This window comes from Ahaetulla prasina, chromosome 1, assembly GCF_028640845.1.
Source record: "Ahaetulla prasina isolate Xishuangbanna chromosome 1, ASM2864084v1, whole genome shotgun sequence".
In the NCBI taxonomy this organism is placed as follows: domain Eukaryota; kingdom Metazoa; phylum Chordata; class Lepidosauria; order Squamata; family Colubridae; genus Ahaetulla; species Ahaetulla prasina.
In genome coordinates this window covers 77,774,017-77,798,960 of record NC_080539.1, presented here as the reverse complement: position 1 = coordinate 77,798,960, position 24,944 = coordinate 77,774,017, and the positions used below count along the sequence as shown (strand labels likewise).

The following is a 24,944-nucleotide window of genomic DNA, read 5'->3' as shown; positions in this document are numbered from 1 at the left end:
GAAATATATATAAGAGGAAATCTTATCTGTGAAAAAATAATACTCATAGAGAAAATTGGAGAAACACTGGGGGGAAAGCCTTGCATCAGGCACTAGGATTTATTAATTCCATATTTTAGTTACATATAATTTGAAGCACACCCTAGACTAAGTAGTCCAGTAAATTTAATTGATGAGCTCAAAATAATTTATATACTGTAATCCTCAGCAGAATGCTTGTGCCTCATAGTTTTAAATTATTTACCAATGAAAATATTTCCTAAAAACTATGGTGTTCTACACAAAAATGCTATTTTCTAAATACTCTTATTATCCCTGTGAACTACTGAGTGGCAAAATATTTTCCAGTGGAACAATGATTCAGACCTCTGTTAGTAACATGATTAAGTCCAAGAGAAGAATGAACTCAGATAAAGACATCTGTAGCAAAGGCTTAGCAAACAAAGCACTTATTGCTTGGAGAATGAAGACATTGCTCCAGGATTACATTGCATCTAGTGCTGAGTAGGATGCATTTTTAACTTAACATCTCCAATGCATTTAAAAAAAAATAGAGGTCAGATCATATACTATAGACAGACATCAGTTTACACACACACACACACACACACACACACACACACACACACACACACACACAAACATATATATAAAATATAATATATATTATATATATTATAATATATATAATATGATCACCAATGAAAAGCACTCTTAATTTGTCTGCTCTAACATAAATATGGCTTATGGCCTTATGCTATATAATGCAAGATAATTTACGAATTTCATATTAATTCCTGAGAATCAAACCACCAGAAATTTATATGAATAATGTTGCTACCACTGAAAGCAAAACAGATAAACCTGCTGTAGTTCTACAATCAGATTTTGCATTTAAAGAAATATAAAAGGCAGTATGTCCAAAAGAAGTGCTGATTCAAGAAAAGTCCTTCCTATACTAAATCGTAGAATCATGCAATTCACCTTCTCTACCCCATCTTCCTTTGCCCTCACAGAAATATTTAATCATGCATATCGCAATACATCTTTTGTAGTCTTAATAATTAAGAAGTGTAGGTTCAAATGTTTACCTCCTGTGAATTTCCCATAAAGTACACAATTTAGTGCTATCTCATCTTCTCCAAGTGCTTGTATAGTCACATCTGGAAACTGCAGTAGACAGCTGGTTACATGAGCAGTTAGGTCTCGCATGTTTCACTGTAAAAATGCAGCGGGAAGTTTATTCAAGTAAGCAGTTAGTGCCAGCAAGTAATTACAAATACTGTACTATAAAATATATGACCAAGGCTGTGGTATAGCACACTAAAAGAAATTCAGATTTTAATTATTTTCTTTTAAGTCTCTTTAATTTTAAAGAGTATATGACTAGTAAGGCTAAAGGGGGAAAAAAGAACTAATTTTTTTTCTGTTTGTTTCCTCCCCCCCCCCACCCCTTACTCTATCTCCTGCATTAAAAAACACACTTCCAGCAATTTCGACCAATATAAACAAATGACAGCTAAATAAATGGTGCAAGGGTTAGGGTATGGGTAATTGCTGGGGCATTTCCCACCCACCCCCCAAATTCCTTGCCAAAATGGTGTTGATTGCTCTCTCACCTCACCCCCTCTCTAAACAATTCAGAGGATGATGATTAGGAAGTAGAACAGCTGCTCCTTTTCTGAATTTCAGTTTAAAGCTGCTGAGGTTGAAGAGTTGGAGGAATCAGGAATACTACAGTTCTAGGATGTAAAGTTGGACTATTTCAGGCGATTTTTAACAGCCATGTTATATTGCCTCTCCCTAAGGCCTGACTTAGCAGGGGGAAAGAATGAAATAGTTCTTTCCTACCTTCAGCAGGCAGTATTGCGTATCACTGAAGCAGAGAGGGCCTCTTATACAAATGTCCACTTTATCTACGATATTAAGCTTTTCCTACTTTCTTACTAATAGATTAGACTGAGGGGAGGATTCCTGCTGCAGCAGCCAATACTTTCAGTCTGCACCTAAGCACTGTTGGGTGCTGCTCTATGTCCAGGAGCTAGATCTGATTCACTCAGCAGATAAGGTAAGTACAGCCATTGTGTGTAGGGCTCAGATGTTACAGATAGGGCAGGGGTACCTCAACATACATAAGGCAATGGAGGCTATTAGACAAAATTTACCAGAATCAGTCACGTGCTTACAAATAATATCTGATATAAGTGCTCTCTGAGCTTGCTTTTCTTGCAAACATTTCATTACCTAAACTAGGTAACATAAGTGTAGCACTGATGATGTTACTTAGGGTAATGAAACGTCTGCAAGAAAACAAGCAAGCCGGGAGCACCAAGGACCCCTCATGTCAACCCTGAGCTACAAATATTATTTTATTAATATCTGACATTGTCTAATGGGCTCAGGATAGACAAGGCCAGCACCAAAATCACCTCACCTGGCTTCACAATTTATCAGCAGCACTCTTACAGGCACGTAGCATAAGAGTGCTACATATTGCAAGTCAAGGTAACGCAAATGCTTGACCCTAACAAGAGACATATGTGTGCCAGTTGTTGTCCATTATTTCTACGAATTATCACATTGATGGCAATGAAGGGTTATGATTTAGTTGGCTATGGGAGGTGAAGATTATGAACAACTAAATCTGTTTCAGATTAACAATGGCAATGTTCTTTTCAAACGTGAAAAAGCATATATATTTAAACTTCAGAGTTTGGGATACTATCTTGATTAGTGAAATGAAATAATAGTACAAGTGACTATATTATTGAACTACAAATACCTGTTTTTATACAAGAAAATATATAGTCCTTTATTTATACCTTTATACCTCTCGCCTGGATTATTGCAATGCTCTCTACATGGGGCTCCCCTTGAGATGCACTCGGAGGCTTCAGTTGGTCCAGAATGCAGCTGCGCGGGTGATAGAGGGAGCTCCACGTAGCTCCCATGTAACACCTCTCCTGCGCAGACTGCACTGGCTACCTGTTGCCTTTTGGGTGCATTTCAAGGTTCTGGTTACCACCTTTAAAGCGCTCCATGGCTTGGGGCCTGGGTACTTACGGGACCGCCTGCTGTTACCTCATGCCTCCCACCGACCCGTACGCTCACACAGAGAGGGACTTCTCAGGGTGCCGTCCGCCAAACAATGTCGGCTGGCGGCCCCCAGGGGAAGATCCTTCTCTGTGGGGGCTCCTACTCTCTGGAATGAACTTCCCCCAGGTTTATGCCAAATATCTGATCTTCGGACCTTTCGCCGCGAACTGAAAACATATTTGTTTGTTCGCGCGGGGCTTTCTTAAATTGGGGAGATTTTTAAATTTAATTTTTAGTTTTAAATTGGGTTTTTTTAGATTATATATTTTAATTTATCGGCCTAACTGTATAATAAGTTTTTTAATCTATTTTTAATTGTATATTGTTTATTTTTATCTTGGCTGTACACCGCCCTGAGTCCTTCAGGAGAAGGGCGGTCTAGAAATCTAATAAAATAAATAAAATAATAAATAAATATATTATTTTAATTTTAAATTTTAAGATGCAACCTTAACAATATGAGAACAGTTTTCTTTATTTACTTTAAATCAGTTTTAAGAAATTACACTGTGCAAAAAGCAAATTAAGACTTGGGAATTAATTAAGGCTCAGGCCTGCAAAATTTTCAATATAATTCCATGAACAATAATTTTAAATAAGTCAAAATATAAATGTTAATAGTTCCAGTATACCTTTAACCCCAGTTTCTCCCAGAAAAGTATGTAAACATGTAGAGGTTTATCCACAAGTGCACAGCATGACTGTGAATAGTCCGTTTGAGCGTGCTTTAACTGTTTACTTGGTAGAATGCCCTCAACTGGCTATGCTTCTACTGGATTAAGCTTGGGATCTATGTCCTTAATTCACCACCACTGAAGTTAAGGGAGTTCTTTGTTACCAGATTCACTGAATGCCAAAAACTGCCCAGACCATTTGGGATAGCCCAATTGTCATTTCTAGATTTATTTTCCTTAAAGGTTTTTATAGTTGACATCTAGATTATTTGTAGAAGAAGAAAAATCATGTGCTTAATTTTTAAAAAAGGACTAATGTCTTCAGAAATCAGGAAAGAAGGCTTTATTTTGGGGAAATGCTGTTAATAACAAGATCAGTACAGAAGACAATACTAATATGATGTTCCACACACATCATATTAGCCCTCTTCTGTTCAACATTATAATAATTTAAAAATATTCTAAGCTACAATATATTGTGCTTACAGGAAGCTAGTATATGTAACAGAAAAGAAATTGTAAATTACATATCTTATATACAATATAAGATAATAAAATTGTACATTGATTCCTTCAGTGAACTTTTATAACTACAATACTTTCCTTAAGCCATAAATACATTTTCTTCAAAGGCCACAAAACATTTTTTGTAATGATACTTTGTGATAATTGTTTTGTCTTGATTTATCGGTAGTTAGCTATCAGAATGTAAAAATACTGAGTTGTTGGGTTCTACATTTAACAATAAAAAATCCAGTTATTTTAGAATATTTACTCATTTTTATTCATGACAATGAAGATACTTCAGCTTACAACTTATTTATTATTCATTCATGTCCCATGCCACTGTGTGGCTAACAATCAACTAAAACATCAACAAATATAGCAATTAAAATGTATTGCACCAGAGACAGCTTATGTATCCACAACTAATAAATCCTATTTTTTAACTAGCCACATAAAACACTTAAAATGGATTCAACTAATCACCTGGCTCAATGCTGGAAGAATCAGATGTTCGCCACCTTATAAAAGCAAGCAAGGATAGGACCATTTGGATCTTAGGATATAAACAGTGGAATAGAAAGTATGCCCCCCTGGGTGGTATCAGAAGGTACGTCAAATATAAGTGACCTGTAGCAAGCCAACCTTATCTGTTCTTGGGGGAGAGCCAAAAGTACCAGAGACAAAAGAGTCCTTGTTATAGGGAAAGAATTGGAGCTTGATGGTCCCAAGGATATGGATTGGGCCTTTGAAGCCGTCAGCAAGGTTGCCTGAATTAGTTCCAGGTCCTTTCTAGTTGGCTTAGTCCTGTCAGGAAATACTTTATGGTTTCATCCAAAATTCATTCTTCAGTGATGGGGTGGACTGTACTCAAGAAGCTATTCTGGACCCAATAGTACTGAATAATTTCCATCTGTTTCCAACCTTTATTTTGAGGGGGAAGTTGTAGAGAAGATGATCAAGCTGCAACTTAAGAGGGCCCTGGAGGAAACAATTATCTTAGTCAACTTCCAGGAGTTTCAGGCCTGAGTATAGCATTGAGATGGCATTAAAGTCACTTTTGAGTGATCTCTGATAGGATCACATTGGAGGCAGTACATCCATTGATCCTCCTTTTTTTCTCTGTGTTGTTCAATACAACTGATCATAGTATTTTTCTGGACTGGCTCAAATGGTTAACAGCAGGGGCACATTGTTGTGATTGGTCTCCTCCTTATGACCTATTTTGAAGGGTTCTGCAAGACTCTGATTTTTACCATTTTATTTAATGCTAGATGAAGCTGATGGTCTTGCTGGCATAAGTTTAGGTACCATCAATATGCTGCTGACATGCAATTTTATATATTTACTGAAAGCCAATCAGGTAACACTATCAAATTTGGGTAGGATAAAATTTAGGGTTAGGCTCAACCCTAATCAGACCAAGTAGCTATGGGTTATCGGATTGCTTAGATCTGGGGATTTTCCATTGGTGTTTCTGGATAGGGTAGTCTTCTCCCAGACAGAACCCCAGATCTGAGTGATTTTACCTGCCAGATACTTCAGATAATCCTTAACACTATCCTGCCAATGATTTTTTTGCCCTTCCCTCCCATCTCACTTTAAATAGGGTCATCAAATACCAATCCTTAGTGACAATAAGAATGAGAAGAATACATTTTGCAGTTCTTATTACCACAAAGTATATGCAGCTACTTGTGTTACCATAATGTGATCCTTTAACCAAACTAGCAGAAAAGAATGTTTAGCTTTGGAGATCCCTTGAAAAATCTTTCTTCACAGCAGACCCCAATAGATAGTTTTGTTTATGCATTCAACTTTCCTAATCTAGAACAGCCAACTATACAGCAGTCTCTGGATAGAAATTAACTTCAAGACAAAGGCTGCTGGTATGGCAACAATTTGATTATTTGTACATTTTACCAACATTTATGAATTAGTTGGAAATCAGGATACTCCAAAACATTCTGTGACTGCATTTCCTCTTATTGAAGCATACTTCCCCTTTCCTGTCATTCCTAAGCATACATGACAATAGTCTTCATGTTCATGTTCATTAATTACTTCGACTCTGGAAAGGCAAATCAAATTCAAATGCAATCCTGATAATTGTCTACATGTTTAAAACACAGATACCTTAAGAACTCAGCTTGTTTATATTATAAACAATATTATATATTATATTATAAGAGCTCAGCTTGTTTAACCGGGAACTTCCTACCTAGCTGTCAGATCTACTGGTCTAAGCAGGTTTCACACTTCAGGGATAGGGACATTTTCAAATGCACAAAACAGCAAAAGTCTTATTACTTTTAGGATAACTTCACTCTTACAAAATTTGCAATAGAGTGATGGGGGAGGGGGAAACCACCAATCCAATCTGTCAGTTCAAATCCTACAAAGTCGTGGGGCAGCATTTTCATGACTGCTGCCTTATTCTAGCAGGTGAAGTAACAATTAAGCACAAAGTATTACACTGGGCCCTGTAAACGGAAAAGTCTTGCCGGTTTCGTGAAATAAGTCGCACACTTGTTGAAAGGAAAACACCGATTAACCAATCCCAGCCTCCTCCGCATTGACAAAACCAACCAGACTGTCCAAGCAGCAGGAAGTCCAGGCTAGGCCTGGCCTATGATCCGACGGACTCTTTTCAAAATATATATAGAGAGAGATATAGGTATAGATAATATGGCTGTTTCATCTCGTTTTAGCGATTACGCCTCCAAGAAGGGAGACGCATGGCCAGGAACTAGGGCCTGCGAACAAAAAGGCTGCCTTCGCTAGAGTAGATCAGAGGCACCGGGGCAGGGCCTCAGGAGAGAGCACGCCGCAAAGCAAAGACAAGGCGAGCGCTCTCCTCGCCTTCCCTCAGTCCGGTAGCTCGAAGCACGTTTTCCACCTCCCCTCCCCCCGCCCACCCCGGTCTGAAACTGCCGCCAGGCATGGACCCGCTCGACCCGGCCAGAGCGGCTCTCCCGGCCTCTGGCGACAGCGAGGAGAGGCCGGGGCGGCGGGGCTGGAAGGGGGGGGGGAAAGGCCGTCCACTGCCCCTCCCCCTCAGCCTGGCGGGGTTCCGAAGCCGCAACGCAACGAGGGCAACCCCGGATCTCCTCGGGTGTCTCCAACAGGCGGTTACATAACAAGCCCGACGACGGCCCTCCTCTTGCCCGCCGAACGGAGCCTTGTGGGGAAGCCTCGCCAGCCGAACCGAGCCGGCCGCCCAGCCCTTCGCTCCTTCAGCCAAGCACCTCTTGTCCCCCGCTCCCCCTCCGCCCCCACCGTACCTGCTTCGGAGGCGGGGGTTGCCGCCTGGGCCGCGCCGCTCGCGTTATTACCCTCAGAGGAGCAGCATCTCTCCCGCTTCCGCCGCAGCAGCAGTTTTGAAGAAAGCTGGCGGGCTCCCTGGGCCAGGCCTACTCAGCCGCCCGTCACCGCGCTCGCCCGCTCGCTGCCTGCGCAGCGACCTCCTCTTCCTCCCCCCCCGCCCCCACCCCCCCGCGATCACTCACCGGCCTCTGGAGGAGGAGGAGGAGGAGGATCAGACGGTGGAGGAACGAGGTCTCGCGAGAGCAAATCACAGCCGTCGCGGGAATTTTCAAATCCTTAACCCTGTTTTCTTGCGGTTGGTTTAAGAAGTGGATGTTCTAGAGAGGGCACCGTAGGAAGTCCTCGGACGCAGTTTCCGCAAAACTACAATTCCCGGCATGCGTTGCTTCGGAGTTGAACGCGCTTTGGCCACGGGAGGGGAATTCAACAACAACAGAAAGTCACACTTTGTTTTCGGAGCGTGGGTGGTAAAAGGCAATGCTGGTCGATCTGCTGCTGGTGCGTCTTATATTACCCATAAATGACAACAACAACAATAACAACAACAACAATAATAAATGCCAAACCCAATCTGAGCATCTGGGTGACTGTGAGATGAACAATAACAACAATAATAGACAATAAATCTAAGAGCCAATAAATTCAATTGTGTCCAAAAGAGGCACAAAAGAAAAAGGGTTTTTTTTAAAAAAACGCTTGCGCTTGAATTCTCCTTATAAACTGTGGCAGCTGATCCCTAGTCAGTCACCAGCATATGACTGACTGGGGAAAGCAAATCTCCCCTCTCTTGGGACTGAATCCTCTCCATGGGAAAATATGCTTTTTCTGTCTCACACCCAGGATGGTAAAGTAATACATGTTTTCAGTGTTGTCAGTATGTGATTCTTGGAGTAAGCACTGTTCTTATGATGGTCTTTGACCCACTCTTCTAGCCAGAGACACATCATACTTGTCAGAAACATCAGTGTTAACATTTTTAGGCTGTTTTTGCATTGTTTTACAGTTTCAAACCGTCTCCCTAAAATCAGATACATTGGCAAAACAGTGAAAAAAAGTTATAAATGACAACTTGACAACCACAAATGCATTATCTAGGAAGGAGGGCAAGTAAATTCAATTATGCTAAACCAGGAGAGCCAATGAATATTATCTAAAATTATATATACACATATTTGTCTTAAAAATTATGTCAAGTGGCTTTGTTTACTTCTTACTGAAACATGACAGGGCACACACGCACGCATTAGATTCACTTCTTTCTCAGTGAATATTCAATCATACACAGGTGAGCACAATAATTCATGTTTTATTAATTCATTATCTATTTAATAATTTCCAAATATGTATAATTTTATTTACAAGTTTATTCAATGGAAAAGTACTCATTTAAATAATTAATAGGCATGTAAACATAATTACAATATAAAATGTTATTGTTACAAATGTTTTTTATTATGCATTTATCATATAGTGTATTCTGTATTATTGTTGCAATGAATAAAATGTTTCTTTTACTTTTTTTCTTCAATTTATTTGTGTCCTCCTTCTCATTGTAAAATAGTTGGTCACCTTATCAATAGCTCACAATAGCCCATGAATGAGATTTACAAAAATGCCTCGGACAGCATCCTCCATTCATATGAAAATAATATAGTTTTTCTAATAAAAGTAACTTTTGGCCTACACATCTGTTTCATAGTTCAGTCTACCTTCGCATGGCTGACAGAATGGAAAGAAATAATATGACAGCTATCTATCTATACATACATGCATGGAATTTTATCACACATTTCTGAGAGCACATTTTTGAAATCTGTCAAAACAGACTTTTCTCAAGCATAAAGATCAGCAATGAAGAGAATCAATCAGCTGAAATCCAAAACCAGAAATCCCCCCCGCCCCACTCCAATCTTTTAAAATCTTACATTGCAGAAATTTATGTTCAGGAAAAAAAGTGTGTTAGAAACTGAGTTCTTGGAGAAGCAACTAAAAAAGTTAACATTGCCCTACTAAGGTTTCACGTTGTCAATGGGGTCGCGATAGGTCGGACACGACTTCGGAACTAACAACAACGACACTAAGGTTTCAGTGGTGTGGATATTCTTTTTCGGGGACTTTGTTTTGCATGATCTTAGTATTATTTTAAGTGCCTCGTGTACACCATTCACCGATGGAATGGATTACCCAGTTTAATAAATGAATGAATGAATGAATGAATAATGAAGTCAGCCAGTTTATTAAATAAAAAAATCACTTTATTTAAATAAAAAACAGTAAAATAAAATAAAATAAAATAAAGCCAATTGCATTCCTAAGGGCCTCTGGTGGCTCAACAGACTAATGCAGTCTGTTATTAACACAGCTGCTTGCAATTACTGCAAGTTCAAGTCCCAACAGGCCCAAGGTTGACTCAGCCTTCCATCCTTTATAAGGTAGGTAAAATGAGGACCCAGATTGTTGAGGACAATAAAAGTGGACTTTGTATATAATATACAAATGGATGCCGCCCTGAGTCTTCGGAGAAGGGCAGAATATAAATTCAAAAAAAATCCTTAATGAAAGGAGAAATCTATGGGAACTGTATGATGGACAAGACTGATACAGGTGGTGAATGGAGGCAATGTCAAAAGGGAAGGATATGTTATCTCTTTGACATCTTTTGCAAAACCTCTTAGGTCTATCAGCAAGTGACATATTTATAATAGAAATAGAATAGAATAGAATAGAATAGAATAGAATAGAATAGAATAGAATATTGTCACTTTAAATGTACACTAATCAGCATACATTAAAATGAAATTTCATTGCATTCAGCTCTCAGAACATAACCAATATATATATACCCACATACACACACATATATGATACAGAGAAACATCACAGTCTAGTTTGGATGTATATACACGTAGCGCTTATAAGCAGTATCCTGAATAACGGGAAATGAGCTTCCTTTAATCTTCTTAGCTGTTCTTACTCTCTGTATGAACTTTCTTTCTGAGGCACTACTACCACCAAATGAAACAGTGATGCAGTTTGTTAAAACGCTCTCAATCATGCCTTTGTAAAAAGTGGCCAGGACAGAAGGAGAAAGATGTGCTCTCCTCATCCAATGCAGAAAATGCTAACGTATGAAGGGACCAAGCCAGATTGTTAGTTATCTGCACCCCCAGATACGTAATACTGTTGACCACCTCCACAGCTGCAGCTTTGATACAAAGTGGAGTATGACTATGCCGGCTCTTTCTAAAAGCAATAATGATCTCCTCTGTTTTATTAACATTCAAAACCAGGTTATTTTTACTGCACCAGGCCACCAAAGCCTTCACCTCCTCCATATAAGAATCTTCATTGTCATCCCGGATAAGCCCCAGCACTGTCAGGTCGTCCACATACTTCACAATATGATTCACAGCAGACTTGGCATAACTGTCATGGATCATCAGGGTGAACAGTAATGGACTCAAGATATAGCCCTGTGTGGAACCCATACTCAAGGAGATGGAATTGAAAACTTTTCTTCCAGTTTGCACCAACTGGGGCCTATCAGTAAGAAATCAAGTATCCAGCTACATAAAGAAGTATGGTTGTTCACCAGTTTGTTGCAGAAGAATTTCGAAATTCTGGGAGTTGAACGCTTCACACCATAAAGTTGTCAAGTTTGAAAAACATGCTATAGAACCAGAATTATGTGGGATCTTGGGCTTACCCTTTGATTCACAACCTTCTCCCTACATGATGCCAAGCAGGACAGAAAGACAATAGTCTAAAGCAGGGGCCTCCAACCTTGGCAACTTTAAGCCTGGAGGACTTCAACTCCCAGAATACTTTGCTGGCTGGGGAATTCTGGGAGTTGAAGTCCACCAGGCTTAAAGTTGCCAAGGTTGGGGACCCCTGGTCTAAAGGTAATCGTGAAAAGCCAGGTTGTTGCAAAGATGATGCAACGTTGCAGGAAAAGTGCCTCTGCCTCTTTTAAATATGCCCACATAGAAACATACAAGAGTAATTGCTTGCAAAAGATTACATAAAACTAAAGGTTTCGGGAAAACAGCTGGAATGTATTATTAAAAGAATAAGCTGTACTGTCCAACCTTATTGGTTAGCATCCGCATAATAGTATTCAGTTCATTTGGAAGCAAGCTCACAGAAGAATCATGCAAACACACTACAGGATCTAAGGACGTGGATCAGCTGTTTTGGACACAGAGAAGATACTGGATTTTGTCATCTCTGCTCTTCCTTTTAGTCAACTGACTTATGGAGCCAGAGCTATTGTATGCAGTACTGTATATACACAGAAATTTAGGTGCCTCTTGAGAAGCATAGAAATTTTGCTGCTAGGGGCACTGAATATCTTGTTTTCCCCCACCCCTTTGTTGGCAGTTTGAGACTACTTGGCCAAGTGGCAACAGTTGATCTTTCTTGTCTGGACTCTGAAACTGAGCTAAGTCAAAACTGGATGTGTGGAAACTACTCAGAAGCTCCAAGGCTAAATTAAAAAGTAAATGAAAACAAGCAAGTGCAATAAAGAACAATTTCTGTGCTATGGATCCATTCAGTCACCAGGTATTAGGCTTGTAGCACAAAATACCTATCTGGATAAGAAGATGGGAAATGGATTCCTGTTTCTTGATTTGATAGGTAAAAGTAAATGGATTTTTTTAAAGTAATAGGATGCTTTGTGTTTTTTAAAAATATTTTTTTTACAAATGTGTTTTACAAAACACATAAAACTAATAAAGAGCAGAAAGAAAAAACAAAGAGAAAAACAAAGAAAAAAAGTGCAGCAAGAAAAAGAAAAGAAAAGAAAAGAAAGAAAGAAAAGAAAAGAAAAGAAAAGAAAAGAAAAGAAAAGAAAAGAAAAGAAAAGAAAAGAAAAGAAAAGAAAAGAAAAGAAAAGAAAAGCAAAAGTGCAGAAATAAAGAAAGAATAAAAAACAGAAGAAGCTTCCAATTTTCTTTGCAGGAAATATAAATACATGTACAATATTAATTATTATTCTATTATTACAACCACCCCTTTTTTCTTTTATCCATTTTTTTTCTAATCATCAAAACCACAAAACACAAGCACTTTTTTTCTGTTTCACGCAAAAGATCTGATTTTTATTTAATGTCATATTCAGCTAAAGGATCACACATATAAAAACACTATTACCTGTTAAATTACCTTTTAAAATAACTGAGTGACTTACATTTCATTTTTGATGATAATTATATACAACCATAACTCATTTGAAGAAAATAACAAAAGATGCATTTATATAGCTTGAAACTGAGTATCACTTTTTATGGAATGTTTTCTTTGTCTTTATGAGAAAGAACACTGAAATAGAGCAATAAGCTTAGGGCTAAAAAGCCCCTTTTTCCCCTTAACTGAACTTTTCTTAATTCTCACTGCTTTCTTTGAAAAGTAGATAGTGATTAACAGCCCAATTTCCCAGACAACCAGCACTAGTTGCCAACCTGTGAAATGCAGGTAGGAGAACATTAGTTGCTGAATATTCTTCCTCTTAAGAGCCAAAAGGATTCTATTATACAAAATGAAATTATTCAAGGGTCTTTAATACATTATACTTAACAATAATAAAACATTTATGTAAACAATAGAGAACACATAACACCCATCCATTCTGATAACTGTTCTTCAAAATATAAAAGGAATCAAGGCTTTTCTTGATCTTGGATAGGCTGTGAATGTCTTCAGATAATACCTGTAAGAAAACATACACAAACATGAAGATATGTACCCTAAATTATAATCCTGCTTTAAGAAGGTAGAATCTCATTTATCAAATCTCTTCAAAAATGGGTCATAAATGGATCCAAAGTTTCAAACAATGTTAACATTTAAACGATAAATGAAAAGTTAATTTTATGTCCTTCTCTCTAACAAAATTCAATATTTTACTGCACTTATTTAATTGTTATAAATATTTGGTAATTTGTAATTAAAAATTTATAGAATACTACAAAAACTACATGTGACATTTATATATAAGTTTCCTTTCACTTGTAAGCCCCTTGAGAAAGACTCAATACTTTTAGAAGACAAGATTTAAACATTTGGTGTCTTCCAGCAGAGTCGGACTTCAACTGATATTATTTGTAGAGAACTCCTGTTATCTTTGAATAGTGACTAGCTGGTAAATGTTGATCGTCATTTGTCAGAGATCTATATTCAGCATTATTTATCCATCATGAGAAAAATTCAAGAATAAAACAGTGGAAGAGTTGCCACAGGTAGTCCTCAATGTAGGAACACAATGTAGCTCAAAATTTCTATTGCTAAGCAATAGAATCATGGCCCATTTTACAACCATTGTTACCATGGTTGTTAGGTGATTCACAAGCAAATCTGTCTTCCCCATTGATTTTGCGTCTCAGAACTCCCTAGGAAGGTTGCGAATGACAATCCCAGGATCCTGGGCTGCTGCTACAACCATCATAAATACATGCCAGTTGCCAAGCGTCCAAAATCTGATCACATGACTATGGGGAAGCTGCAACAGTTACAATTGTGGGAACTGGTCATAAGAAACCTTTTTCGGCGTTGTTATAACTTTGAATGGTCATTAAATGAATGGTTGTAAATTAAGAGCTACCTGTATTTCGAGGTATTTTCTACATGGTTTTTATGCTTGGCTAAATGAAACTTAAGTAACAGAATAAAAAGTTATATAAAATAGAACAAAAAGTTATATTCCTTGTTGAATGTTTACAAAAGCCTCAGTTTTAAGGATAATATGAAAATAAAGTTCTTATTTTAATTTTCTAAGTTGTCTATTCAGTGGGGCTCTTACAGAAAGCATTGTGTATATTTATATGACTAGCGGCATACTCGATTCAGCATTTGAAGTTTCAGGGCCAAAGTAAAAAAGACAATAGACACGCTGTGTACTAGGTCCTATAAATTACACAAGTGAAGCAGATCTGTGTGGAAACAAAGAAAACAAAGGTAGATGTTAAAATCTATGCTTCAGCAGTTTCTAATCCACTTGTAGTAGAAGGTCACATCTAGATAAATCCAGTCACTATCTTATGTGGGGATGCGGTGGCTCAGTGGCTAAGATGCTAAGCTTGTGGATCGAAAGGTCGGCAGTTCAGCAGTTCGAATCCCTAGCGCTGCATAACGGGGTGAGTTCCTGTTACTTGTCCCAGCTTCTGCCAACCTAGCAGTTCAAAAGCACGTAAAAAATGCAAGTAGAAAAATAGGGGCCACAGGTAACAGCATTCCGTGCGCCTTTGGCATTTAGTCATGCCGGCCACATGACCATGGAGACGTCTTCGGACAGTGCTGGCTCTTCGGCTTTGAAACAGAGATGAACACTGCCCCCTAGAGTCGGGAACGACTAGCAGACATGTGCGAGGGGAACCTTTACCTTTACCTTTATCTTATGTGGTTTGACAATAAGTAAGGTAGCTACAAAATTCCTATCCAGAAACACACACATTTCCATAGATCTGCTGTCTGACTTCTAGAATAAAATACACAGAGACACATATGTTTTCATGTGCCTTGTGCTATAGGCAGCTCACACTTAGATTTCCTAAAAGAGAGGAGCACAGACAAATTTCCCCAGGGTCATAGTGCTCATCCAAATAGAACTACAATCCGCAGCTGCACATGTCATTTTAAGGGCCCACAGGAGATTATTTTAGCGCACTGGAGTCAATTTGGATCAAAGGCGGAGTATTAATATTTCAAATAAATGGGCATCTTCTTACTTATCTTTTACTGTTTTATCTATTTTGACAATTCTGGGAGACAAATATTTGAGCAAGATAGATTGAAGCATAACTGCACATTGCTTGCTAATTACGCAGCGTTAGTTTTGTGAGAGAGAAGGGAATTTTAGTGAAAAGTGGCATCAAAGCAGTTTGCAATACAATAAAAATAGAACAGCAGTGGGGCGGAGAATGTGCATAATCTGTTTCCTAGAACAAACATACACACCGTCACAATGTATGTCTGGAAAAGGAAAAAGAGCACAAGCACAGAGTATAAAATCAATGGAGCAAAATGAAAAGAAGGGACTGCTTTAAGAATTGCTTTAGTTTAGGGTACCCTTTTTCAGTTGAGCAGAAGCCTGAAAAACAAAAATTGCTTTAATAAAGAGCAGAGAGGCATCTCACTCATGAATAGTCCGAAGCACTTAATCTGAAGCTTTCACAGTTCTGATCAATTGGCCCTTTAGTTTATCTATATCTATATCTATATCTATATCTATATCTATGTAGGTCTTTGGTTATTCGGGTTTTCTCCTGCGTAAAATTGGAAGTGTCTTGGCGACGTTTCGACGAAGTCTCATTCGTCATCTTCAGGCTTCAGCTTCGTGCTTCTGGGAGCAATCTATCAATCTATCTATCTATATCTATATCTATCTATCTATCTATCTATTTGTTTTATATATATTTCTATAAATTTAGACGCCACCTGTCTCACTCATACAGTGATTCCAGCTTAATATAGAAAGGCTCATATATATTATTTCCTGCTTCTGAGCAATATTATTAACTAGAATGTTGTCAAGAATGTGTACCAAGTTTGGTTGAAATTGCCGGAGTTATGCTGGAACCCACACAAACACACACACACACACACACACACAGACACACACAACACTGACAGGCGTTAGTGGTGTCTTACCCCCACAGTATTTTTTTCCAGAGAGTAAGTCATTTGTGTTCCAAGTTTGGTTGAAATTGCTCAAGCCGTTCTAGAGTTATGGTGGAACACACACAGACACAGACACACACATAAACACCAGGGGTGTCTTACCCCCACAGTATTTGTTTTCAGAGAGTAAGTCATCTATGTACCAAGTTTGGTTGAAATTGCTCGAGCCATTCCAGAGTTATGCTGGATCGTATACATACATACATACATACATGCATGCATACATACGTCCTTTTAGATAGATAGATAGATAGATAGATAGATAGATAGATAGATAGATAGATAGATAGATAGGTAGGTAGGTAGGTAGGTAGGTAGGTAGGTAGGTAGGTAGGTAGGTAGGTAGGTAGGTAGGTAGATAGATAGATAGATAGATAGATAGATAGATAGATAGATAGATAGATAGATAGATAGATAGATAGATAGATGATAGATAGATAGATAGATATAGTTAGATAATAGTTAGTTAATGGATAAATACCTATGGTGATGATAAGCACGTGGTCCAATGCAGGAGAGTGTAAAAAATGCAAAGGCTAAAGCCGGCAGAGACCAGCATGCTATAGCATACCCGAACCATTCCAGGATTTCCCCAAAGAAATTTGCTCCTGAGACATATGCAAACAATCCTCCTGCAAAGAAGAGATCTGTTTAAATACTCTTGAGAAACAGCAGCTAATTATTAGCAATATTATTATTTGTTTATGGCTCCCTTGAAGAATTATACCAAAACTAAGTGCTCATGTGAAAGGTTGGACAATGACACATTGTTTAATACAAGGGTATCAAACTGGTGGCCTGCAGGCCAGATGTATCATGCACAGGCCATGTCCACCTCAACTCCGCGAATGGGGAAACATCATGAAACGTCATGTGATGGCAACGTGACGCTGCGGGTTTGACACCCGTGATGTAAGAAAACTATTTCTATTGCATTGTAGGCACACCAAAGAGGCTAAATAAAGGGTGACCAGCAAGAAACAGGGCTGATAGGCCAAAGTAAGTGTGATCTCTTCCAGTTCTTCATTCTGGTGTCTGATCAAGACTTTCTCAGAGAATCTCATTAACTGTGCTAATGGACAAAAGGCCAATTAAATAATTTCACATTTCCAGCCAGTGTCTTCTTTTTCATACCTTAAGAATAGGCTCTTTTGATACAAGGAAGGCAAAGAGTTATCCTATATTTCATGAAGTTTGGAAGGCAAATTATTATACCTTGTGGAATTTTGTAAGTGAACTCTCCAGGCTTTCTTAGTTGACGTAGAAGAAAATCACTGTGGATATTGATTCCCATGCCAGACAAAAACAGCAAAAGACCTAAAGAAAAAATATTTATGAGTTGGATAGTACAAGTATTTGATTTTCAGACTTTATTCAAACAAATATTGCACTGGCTTTATTCTTTGCCACTGAGAAAATATACTCCCTATTTTTTGTGAAAAGTATTCAGAAGAGATAGCTCAAGAGCAATTCCAACCAGGACCATGTAAGAGTCTTTCTTCAGGCTTGCCTTGTGCCAATAAAAGTGGTTAAATATGCTTATTTCTCAGTCTTCTGTTGGCTGGCTGACTTGATCTCTCCCAGTTGGGAGGAACCACGGAAATTCCTATACAGCAGGAGTGGGGAACTATGGTCCTTTTATGACTTGTGGACTTCAACTCCCAGCATGGCTGGATCAGGAATTCTGGGAATTGAAGTTCACAAGTCATAAAGGGGCCATGGTTCCTCACCTCTGCTATACAGGATCATTCATCGGGATGATTATTCTTAACATTTGATCGGGTGAAGAATAACATTTAGAATAATATAGAATTCTAAAGCGGCTTACAAGTTAAAGCAAAATTATGTACAAAAGTCACAGTATAGCATTCTATAACTTTTTCATTACAAATGTACCAAATATTTATAATAATAAATAAATGCAATTAAAAATTGAATATAGAAGAGTGAGTTTGGCAGATGTCTGATAGCAACTTACTCCCAAAAACAATAGTATGAGTGGGAAAAACTGTTTTATTTTTCTCAGTTTCACATTTTCTCATTTCTCATTTTTCAAACCTTAAGTTCATTTTGTCTGCTTGCTGCATAACTTTGCAAAACTTTCCACATAAAAATGTGCATTAAAAAGCTTGCCCCCCCCCAATACCCATAAACACATCTTCCTAATACGGTACCTATTTGGGCAAATTATTCTGAGTAGTGAACTGTAGTATCAAGTGCAGAAAAAATGCTAGTTCTATATCCAGCTGCAATTGGACCCACAAGCATAGATTTTAAAAGTTCTAATTCCTATTAAACATTATTTCTTTCTTCCATTCTATATTAGCCTGAAATGTGATCAGAATCCTCTCTGACTATTATTATCATGAGTACAGAATTTATTTTGTACCTTTGTTCAATTAGTATAAAATTGTGGCAGGAAAACAAGTGTTATGTTGTTGTTTTTTCTGCATTAAGATTTGTTTTGTTTTTTCTGCATTAAGATTTTCACGATACTATGCCCTCCATCCCTCCCAATGTTGGCAGAGTTTGGATGAATTGAACAGCAGACGTATGACACATCACACATCACAGACAATACCTGACAAAAATCGTATGTCTTTGCACCAATCATCGGGATATTCAGCACAATAAATCATGTAGTAACCTTGAAGGAAGCCATTATAGATGCAGAACAGTGCACCAAAAAACACTATCTTCAGTGGGAAAGGTCTGCCTCTTTGGAAGAATGAATAAATGAATGTCCTGAGGGATACCAGGAAAGAAAGGAAAAGAAACAGAAAATCACATAAAAATTAATGTTAAACCTCAGATTTATAACACATTCAAGATCTCTAATAATCTTACATGTTGCCAAGTATTCTATTTTCAGTAGCATCTTAAAAATACTTACACTGTCACTTGGAGAGCGAAACTCTGCTATCAGATGAAGTATACAGCAACCCAACCCCATTACAAAAATACCTAATAAAAGTAATCATACAAATAAGATGTTTGACATACTTTTTAAGCACAGGGCATCATGTATGCAAAATAGCTTTCTCCTTTTCAGAGATATCTGCTGCCCGAGTTAGATGTTTTATTTTGAGCACTGTGATCCAAAAGGATTATTGTGAATGGATTAAGTCAGGGCTTGGTACTTCTTTCTTGTTTAACATATATATGAAGCCAACTCCACACATGTAATCTACGTGATACTGTCTTTGTCTTCTCATGATGTTTGGATGCTGTAGGGATCTAGATTAAGGACAACTGACTTAGACTGAACCCAGGCAAGACTGAGTGGCTTTGGGTGCATGGAGCCTCAGGATCCGAGTATTTGTCATCCTTGATTCTGGATGGGTTTGCACTATCCTGTTCAGATTCACTCATTCAATCAGTTAGTCAGCTGCCCCAGAACCACATGCTGTTGGTGATTCTGCTCATCAATAAATAGAATCTTTCTTTTTAATCAGCCTCCATTTTATTTCCAGTGCTGGCTTTTTTTTTTATCACCCAGCTTGGGACTGAACCAAATAGATTTTTCTTCCAACATAAGGGAGTTCCACACTGGAACGGGCTGCTGGATGGATGGCAGACTCTCCCTCCCACCCTTGCTCTCTGCATTCATCCATCTTTTTAATAACCATACTGATGTATGTATTCTTGTTGTATTCCTTTGTCATTGTTTATTTTATTCTTCTATTATTATTTTTTTAATTTGCATTTATATCCCACCCTTCTCCGAAGACTCAGGGCGGCTTACACTAAGTAATAGTCGTCATCCATTTGTATATTATATACAAAGTCAACTTATTGCCCCCAATAATCTGGGTCCTCATTTTACCTACCTTATAAAGAATGGAAGGCTGAGTCAACCTTGGGCTTGGTGGGACTTGAACCTGCAGTAATTGCAAGCAGCTGTGTTAATAACAGACTGTCTTAGCAGTCTGAGCCACCAGAGGCCCTTTTTTACTTCTGTTTATACGCCTTTTCAGTTTTCTTCCATGAAATTGTAAGCCTTATTATTGGAAGCCTCCCAGAGTAGTTCCATGGTGAGACAGGTGGCAAGTAAATTTTAATAATAATAATAATAATAATAATAATAATAATAATAATAATAATAATAATAATAATAATACCACCTAGGACGCTGGCAGCAACCCGTATCAACCATCAGCACCAGTCAATGGTATTTGTGATCTTTTTGAATGTTCAGTTGATTGAGTTTCATGTTTAATGAATAATAATAAATAATAATAATAATAAATGCTTCAATATAAGTATTGGTCCATGGTTTTACTCAACTTGAGAAACATTAAAATCCTGAATTTTATTCTCTCTAAATAGAATGCAGTGCCAGAAACTGCATTGTGTGAAGGTTGTTATTAAGTAATATATATAGCATTTTTCTTTACAACTGCTTGTAAAATACTTTGGGGGGATTGTTATGCTGAAAGGTGGCATATTATAAATAAGTATAATAATTAGGTTAGCCTAGCTTAGCTTTATTGATTAGCCTATAGGCCATATCAAAATACCAGGTTCAAACATGTATTACCAATAAATTCCTATAAAAACAATTTAAAATAAAAATAGGGTAAAATACAATAATTATGGGATAAAATACAATAATTTAATACATAAATGTGTAAAACAGAATAAAATAACATAAAAATATATTTCTGTATCACCCCTACAATCTACCCCAATCAGGCCTACATATGCCGATCTCAGTCAGACAATTTTAGTCAGAAACTGTCGTTTTAAATGTCATTTTCAAATTCTGGCTACATATGAAGTATGTTGTTTTAATATGGGCCCCCCACTGGGCCATACATTTAATGTATGAATCAATGTACTTATCTCTCGCCCCCTTATACAGACAGCTATCAAATAATATATGAGTCAGGTTTTCTATCTCTTCAGCTCCGCAAATACATGTACAATCATTATATGGGATAGAATGGAATCTCCCATATCTAACCATTGTATCAAGCTGTTCGAATCTTGCTCGGGTAAATGTCTCCTTGAGACATTTTGCCAATTGTGACTTTAAATGGTTGTCCATTTGGAAGGTGCATTTATATTTGCTCATCCATTTCAGGCTACCAGCCTGTTGTGGTCCACCAGCAGCCTGCAGAGCTGGCAATGGAGTCAGACAGCGAGGAGGCTGGGGAAGGCCCGGATGAGGGCTCTGTGTTGGAGGCTGGGATGGGGCCAGGGCCATCGGGGAGTGAGGTGAGGACTCCAGAGCCTCCAGAGCCTGATAGTAGTGAGGCAAGGGAACAGGAGGAGCTTGTTCCTAATGCGCGCATGGAAAGAGCTGCCAGAAAGCAAGAGCAGCTCAAGCAAGAAGGACAACTCGGGAGTAGGGCCAAGAGATGATTGGCTCCTCCCATAAGGCTTAAAACAGACCAACAAAGGTGTTTGGGCTTTGCCGGAAAACAACGTTGGTAGCTTTACTTTCTTGCATTTATTTTTGTATTGGTGTCTTCTGAACGTTTGCCAAGAAAGGCCTTTGGCAGTTTGCCTAATTGGACCTAGGCTTGTGATAGGACTGAGGAATTTGTGTTGGGAGGAATTTGCTTTAATTTAGTTGAACTACGCTGAGAATGAAGTAATTCTCAGCTGTTCGAATAAAGTTTGTTTTTTCACTGACTGAGTTTCCTACTACCTGCTTGGGCCTGGGTCACAACACAGCCTTACTAAGTATGGCTATGTCATTTTGAACTTCTATGTCCCTGATTCTTTGGGCAACTCTTTTTTTAATTTGATCTCCTGTTACATAAGAGGCAGGGAGGTCACAGCTCTTTATGTAATTTGTCAATTTAGTAATTCAGAGGGTTTGTGATTGCAATTTTATCTGCTCTAGTAGACATAATTTAGGGAGTCTTTAATAATTAAATATATATATATTTGGGTGCGGGTGTGTATGTGTATGTGTATGTATGTATATCAGGGGTGGGTTCTACTTACCTTTACTACCATTTTGCATTGTGCCCGCGCACGAGCACTCACTCTGCTTGTGCACACATGTGCTTTTCTGCACATGTGCAGAAGAGTTTTGATGATGTTTGGGTCAGTGGGCGGAGCCTCCTGTCGGTTTTACTACCAATTCTATAGAACCGGTCCGAACCGGGGACACTGATGTATATATAAGGAAATGAGCATTCATCAGGAGATTTACCAAGCCTAGAGGAGATTCCTAGAGAGAGTTTATCATTCCTAATTGCTTTGCCTTAAACTGCCATATTTTCTATGTCTTCATAGAAAAGCCATCTGCCATCTTTTCTATGTCAAAACCAGTGGTGGGATTCAGCCAGTTCGCACCACCTTGGGAGAACCGGTTGTTAACTTTCTGAGCAGTTTAGCAAACTGGTTATTGGAAGAAATCATTAGGGCAGAGAACCGGTTGTTAAATTACTTAAATCCCACCACTGGTCAAAACTGCCATCTTTCCTATATCATTATGCAACTTACAGATAAGTTTTAACATTTTTTTTTTGATGTGCCAATCTGGACCCCAAGGCCATCAAGAAACACTAAGTTTGTTTTATCTGATCTCAAACTGCATTTAGATGATTAGGTAAAGCTGTATAAACAAAGAGAAGTAGAACAAAAACCCACTAGACTAGAGATTTCTGTGAGAGCAGATACTGAAAGCTCAACAAAATACATTCTATTGCAGCATAGGAAGATTGAATGGAATTCTGATAGCCTCCATCGTGCTTCAGTTAAAATGCTGCACAATGCTAATTTGAAAAAAAATAAACGTATTTCTGGAGTAATTAGAAAAATGACATTAGAAAATGCAAGCTTAAAAAAATATTTGAGAAATGTAATAACTATATGCACAATAAAAAGATTTATAGAAAAGCTCTGTGTTTTAGAATTAGAATTAAGTTAGAATAAAGTTAAAATTTGTCTTTTTTTTTTTAAAGCTCACTTAAAACATTGGGAAGAAGAACATGATGGACCAGAATTGGACAGTAAAACAGATTCATAATGATCCATGCATGACTCATTCCAGGTTATTAACAAACTATAATATCAACCTGTTCTAAAGGAAACTGATTAGATAACTCCAGGATAAATACAGCAAAGGCTATTTGTATCTATCATACATATTAAACAGCAAATTAAATAAGTCCTTGCTGTTTTTATTAACTTATCAATCAGGAGAAAAAGCCCCATTTTAGGCAATTATGAAAGCCTTTCAGGAACAAGGAGAGTACATTGTGCATTTAAATTTAACAGCAAAAAAGTACATTCGAGCATACTTTCAGATGTGATTGCCGATTCAATTCTCTAATCAGATGTAGTATATTTATAAACACCAGTATTAACCTGATCCTTTTCACCAACTAATTAAAAAAAAACCCTACTTTGACAATTATTGTAACACTTCATTTATTTAATTATTAATCAGATTTTCACCAATCCTGTCTTTGTTGCCTGTACATTTTTTGGAACTTTTTTCCTCTGAAACCTGGGATAAATAACTCCTCTAGTGTTGTTTCTGCTTAACTACTGTCATGTAAAATAAGTTTGAAAGGTTTTTTTTTCTTTTTTTAACTTACACTGTGGACATATCAACAAATTAGTTTCATTCAGACAGTAAATAAAAATAAAGATGACTGAACAAAGAAAATCCTGTGAACATTTGCAATCCTTTATTCAAAAAAAAGTGAACAAGCTGTTTCTTTCTATTGGAAAAGTAAGCATGCCATTAGCTGTAATATTTGGTTGTCTTCTTTGGCAGAAACAACTTGAAGCAAGCATTCTTATATCTGGGGATTGGAAAAAAAACTTTCCTACTCTTCCACGCAGATTGTTTTCGGGGTGGGTGGGGGGTGGCGGGCTCTCAGCTTGCTTGTTTTCTTGCAGACCTTTCATTACCCTAACTAGGTAACATCATCAGTGCTAGTAAGGAGTGCGGTTTGCTGCTGTTTTTTTCTGGTGTCTTGCCTGTATGTGTGGGTGGAGGCAGTCTTAGAGATTCTTTGTTTGGGCTAATGGCTCTTTGGCAGTTTCTTGATTGGGGTATTGCTTACTTGATTGTTGGTCTGAAGTTGACCTTGGAGTTCATTTATACCTGTGATGGCGAACCTATGATATGCGTGCCGAAGGGGCACACAGAGCCCTCTCTGTGGGCATGTGTGCCATCACCAGCTTGTCTTCTGGTTTCTGGCGCCCCAGCTGGTTTTTGAATGTGCCAGAGTACCAGAAACCCGAAGACCAGCTGGCCGGTGCGCATGTATGCACCGGCCACTTGGTTTCCGGATTTTTGGTGCTCTGGTGCATGCAAAGACCAATTGGCCGGCGCACATGCGTACATCGGAAACCCGAGGACCAGGTGGCCGGCGCGCGCATGTGCACCAGCCAGCTGGTCTTCAGGTTTCTGGTGCTCCACCGCAAGCGTTTCATTTTGGGCACTTGGTGCCAAAAAGTTTCCCCATCACTGATCTATACAGATCTGAGTGCTGATTACTGGTGGAGAAGTGCTGGAATCTTTTTTCTCTTTGGGGCTGGTTGGTCGTCTCTTTTGCATAGTCTATAACTGTTGTTAATGTCTATGTGTCTATTGATGGCTGATTTGTCAGAGTGCCAGGCTTCTAGAAATTCCCAAGCATTTTTGATATTTTATTTTATTTTATTTTATTTTATTTATTTTTGTCACAACAG

At 38.2% G+C, this 24,944-nt stretch overlaps 2 protein-coding genes across 6 annotated transcripts in view; both read right to left on the bottom strand.

Moving 5' to 3' along the window:
• AHCTF1 (AT-hook containing transcription factor 1) overlaps nt 1–7,928 on the bottom strand; it is a 47,635-nt gene extending 39,707 nt beyond the window's left edge. For 2 of the 5 annotated variants that reach the window (XM_058164992.1, XM_058165031.1), the window contains exons 1-2: nt 7,559–7,761; nt 1,092–1,218 (exon numbers count right to left, since the gene is read on the bottom strand). In XM_058164992.1, the coding sequence (XP_058020975.1) occupies nt 1,092–1,212 (121 nt within the window). In that variant the 5' untranslated portion in view covers nt 1,213–1,218; nt 7,559–7,761. Of the gene's footprint in view, nt 1–1,091; nt 1,219–1,619; nt 1,743–7,558; nt 7,762–7,783 lie in introns of those variants that run through there. The other 3 variants (XM_058165001.1, XM_058165021.1, XM_058165011.1) reach the window with 3 other exon arrangements.
• A 4,866-nt stretch (nt 7,929–12,794) lies between these two features.
• SRD5A2 (steroid 5 alpha-reductase 2) overlaps nt 12,795–24,944 on the bottom strand; it is a 33,844-nt gene continuing 21,694 nt past the window's right edge. The window contains exons 2-5 of the mRNA XM_058165229.1: nt 18,859–19,022; nt 17,493–17,594; nt 16,759–16,909; nt 12,795–13,311 (exon numbers count right to left, since the gene is read on the bottom strand). Of these exons, the coding sequence (XP_058021212.1) occupies nt 13,245–13,311; nt 16,759–16,909; nt 17,493–17,594; nt 18,859–19,022 (484 nt within the window). The 3' untranslated portion in view covers nt 12,795–13,244. The remainder of the gene's footprint in view (nt 13,312–16,758; nt 16,910–17,492; nt 17,595–18,858; nt 19,023–24,944) is intronic.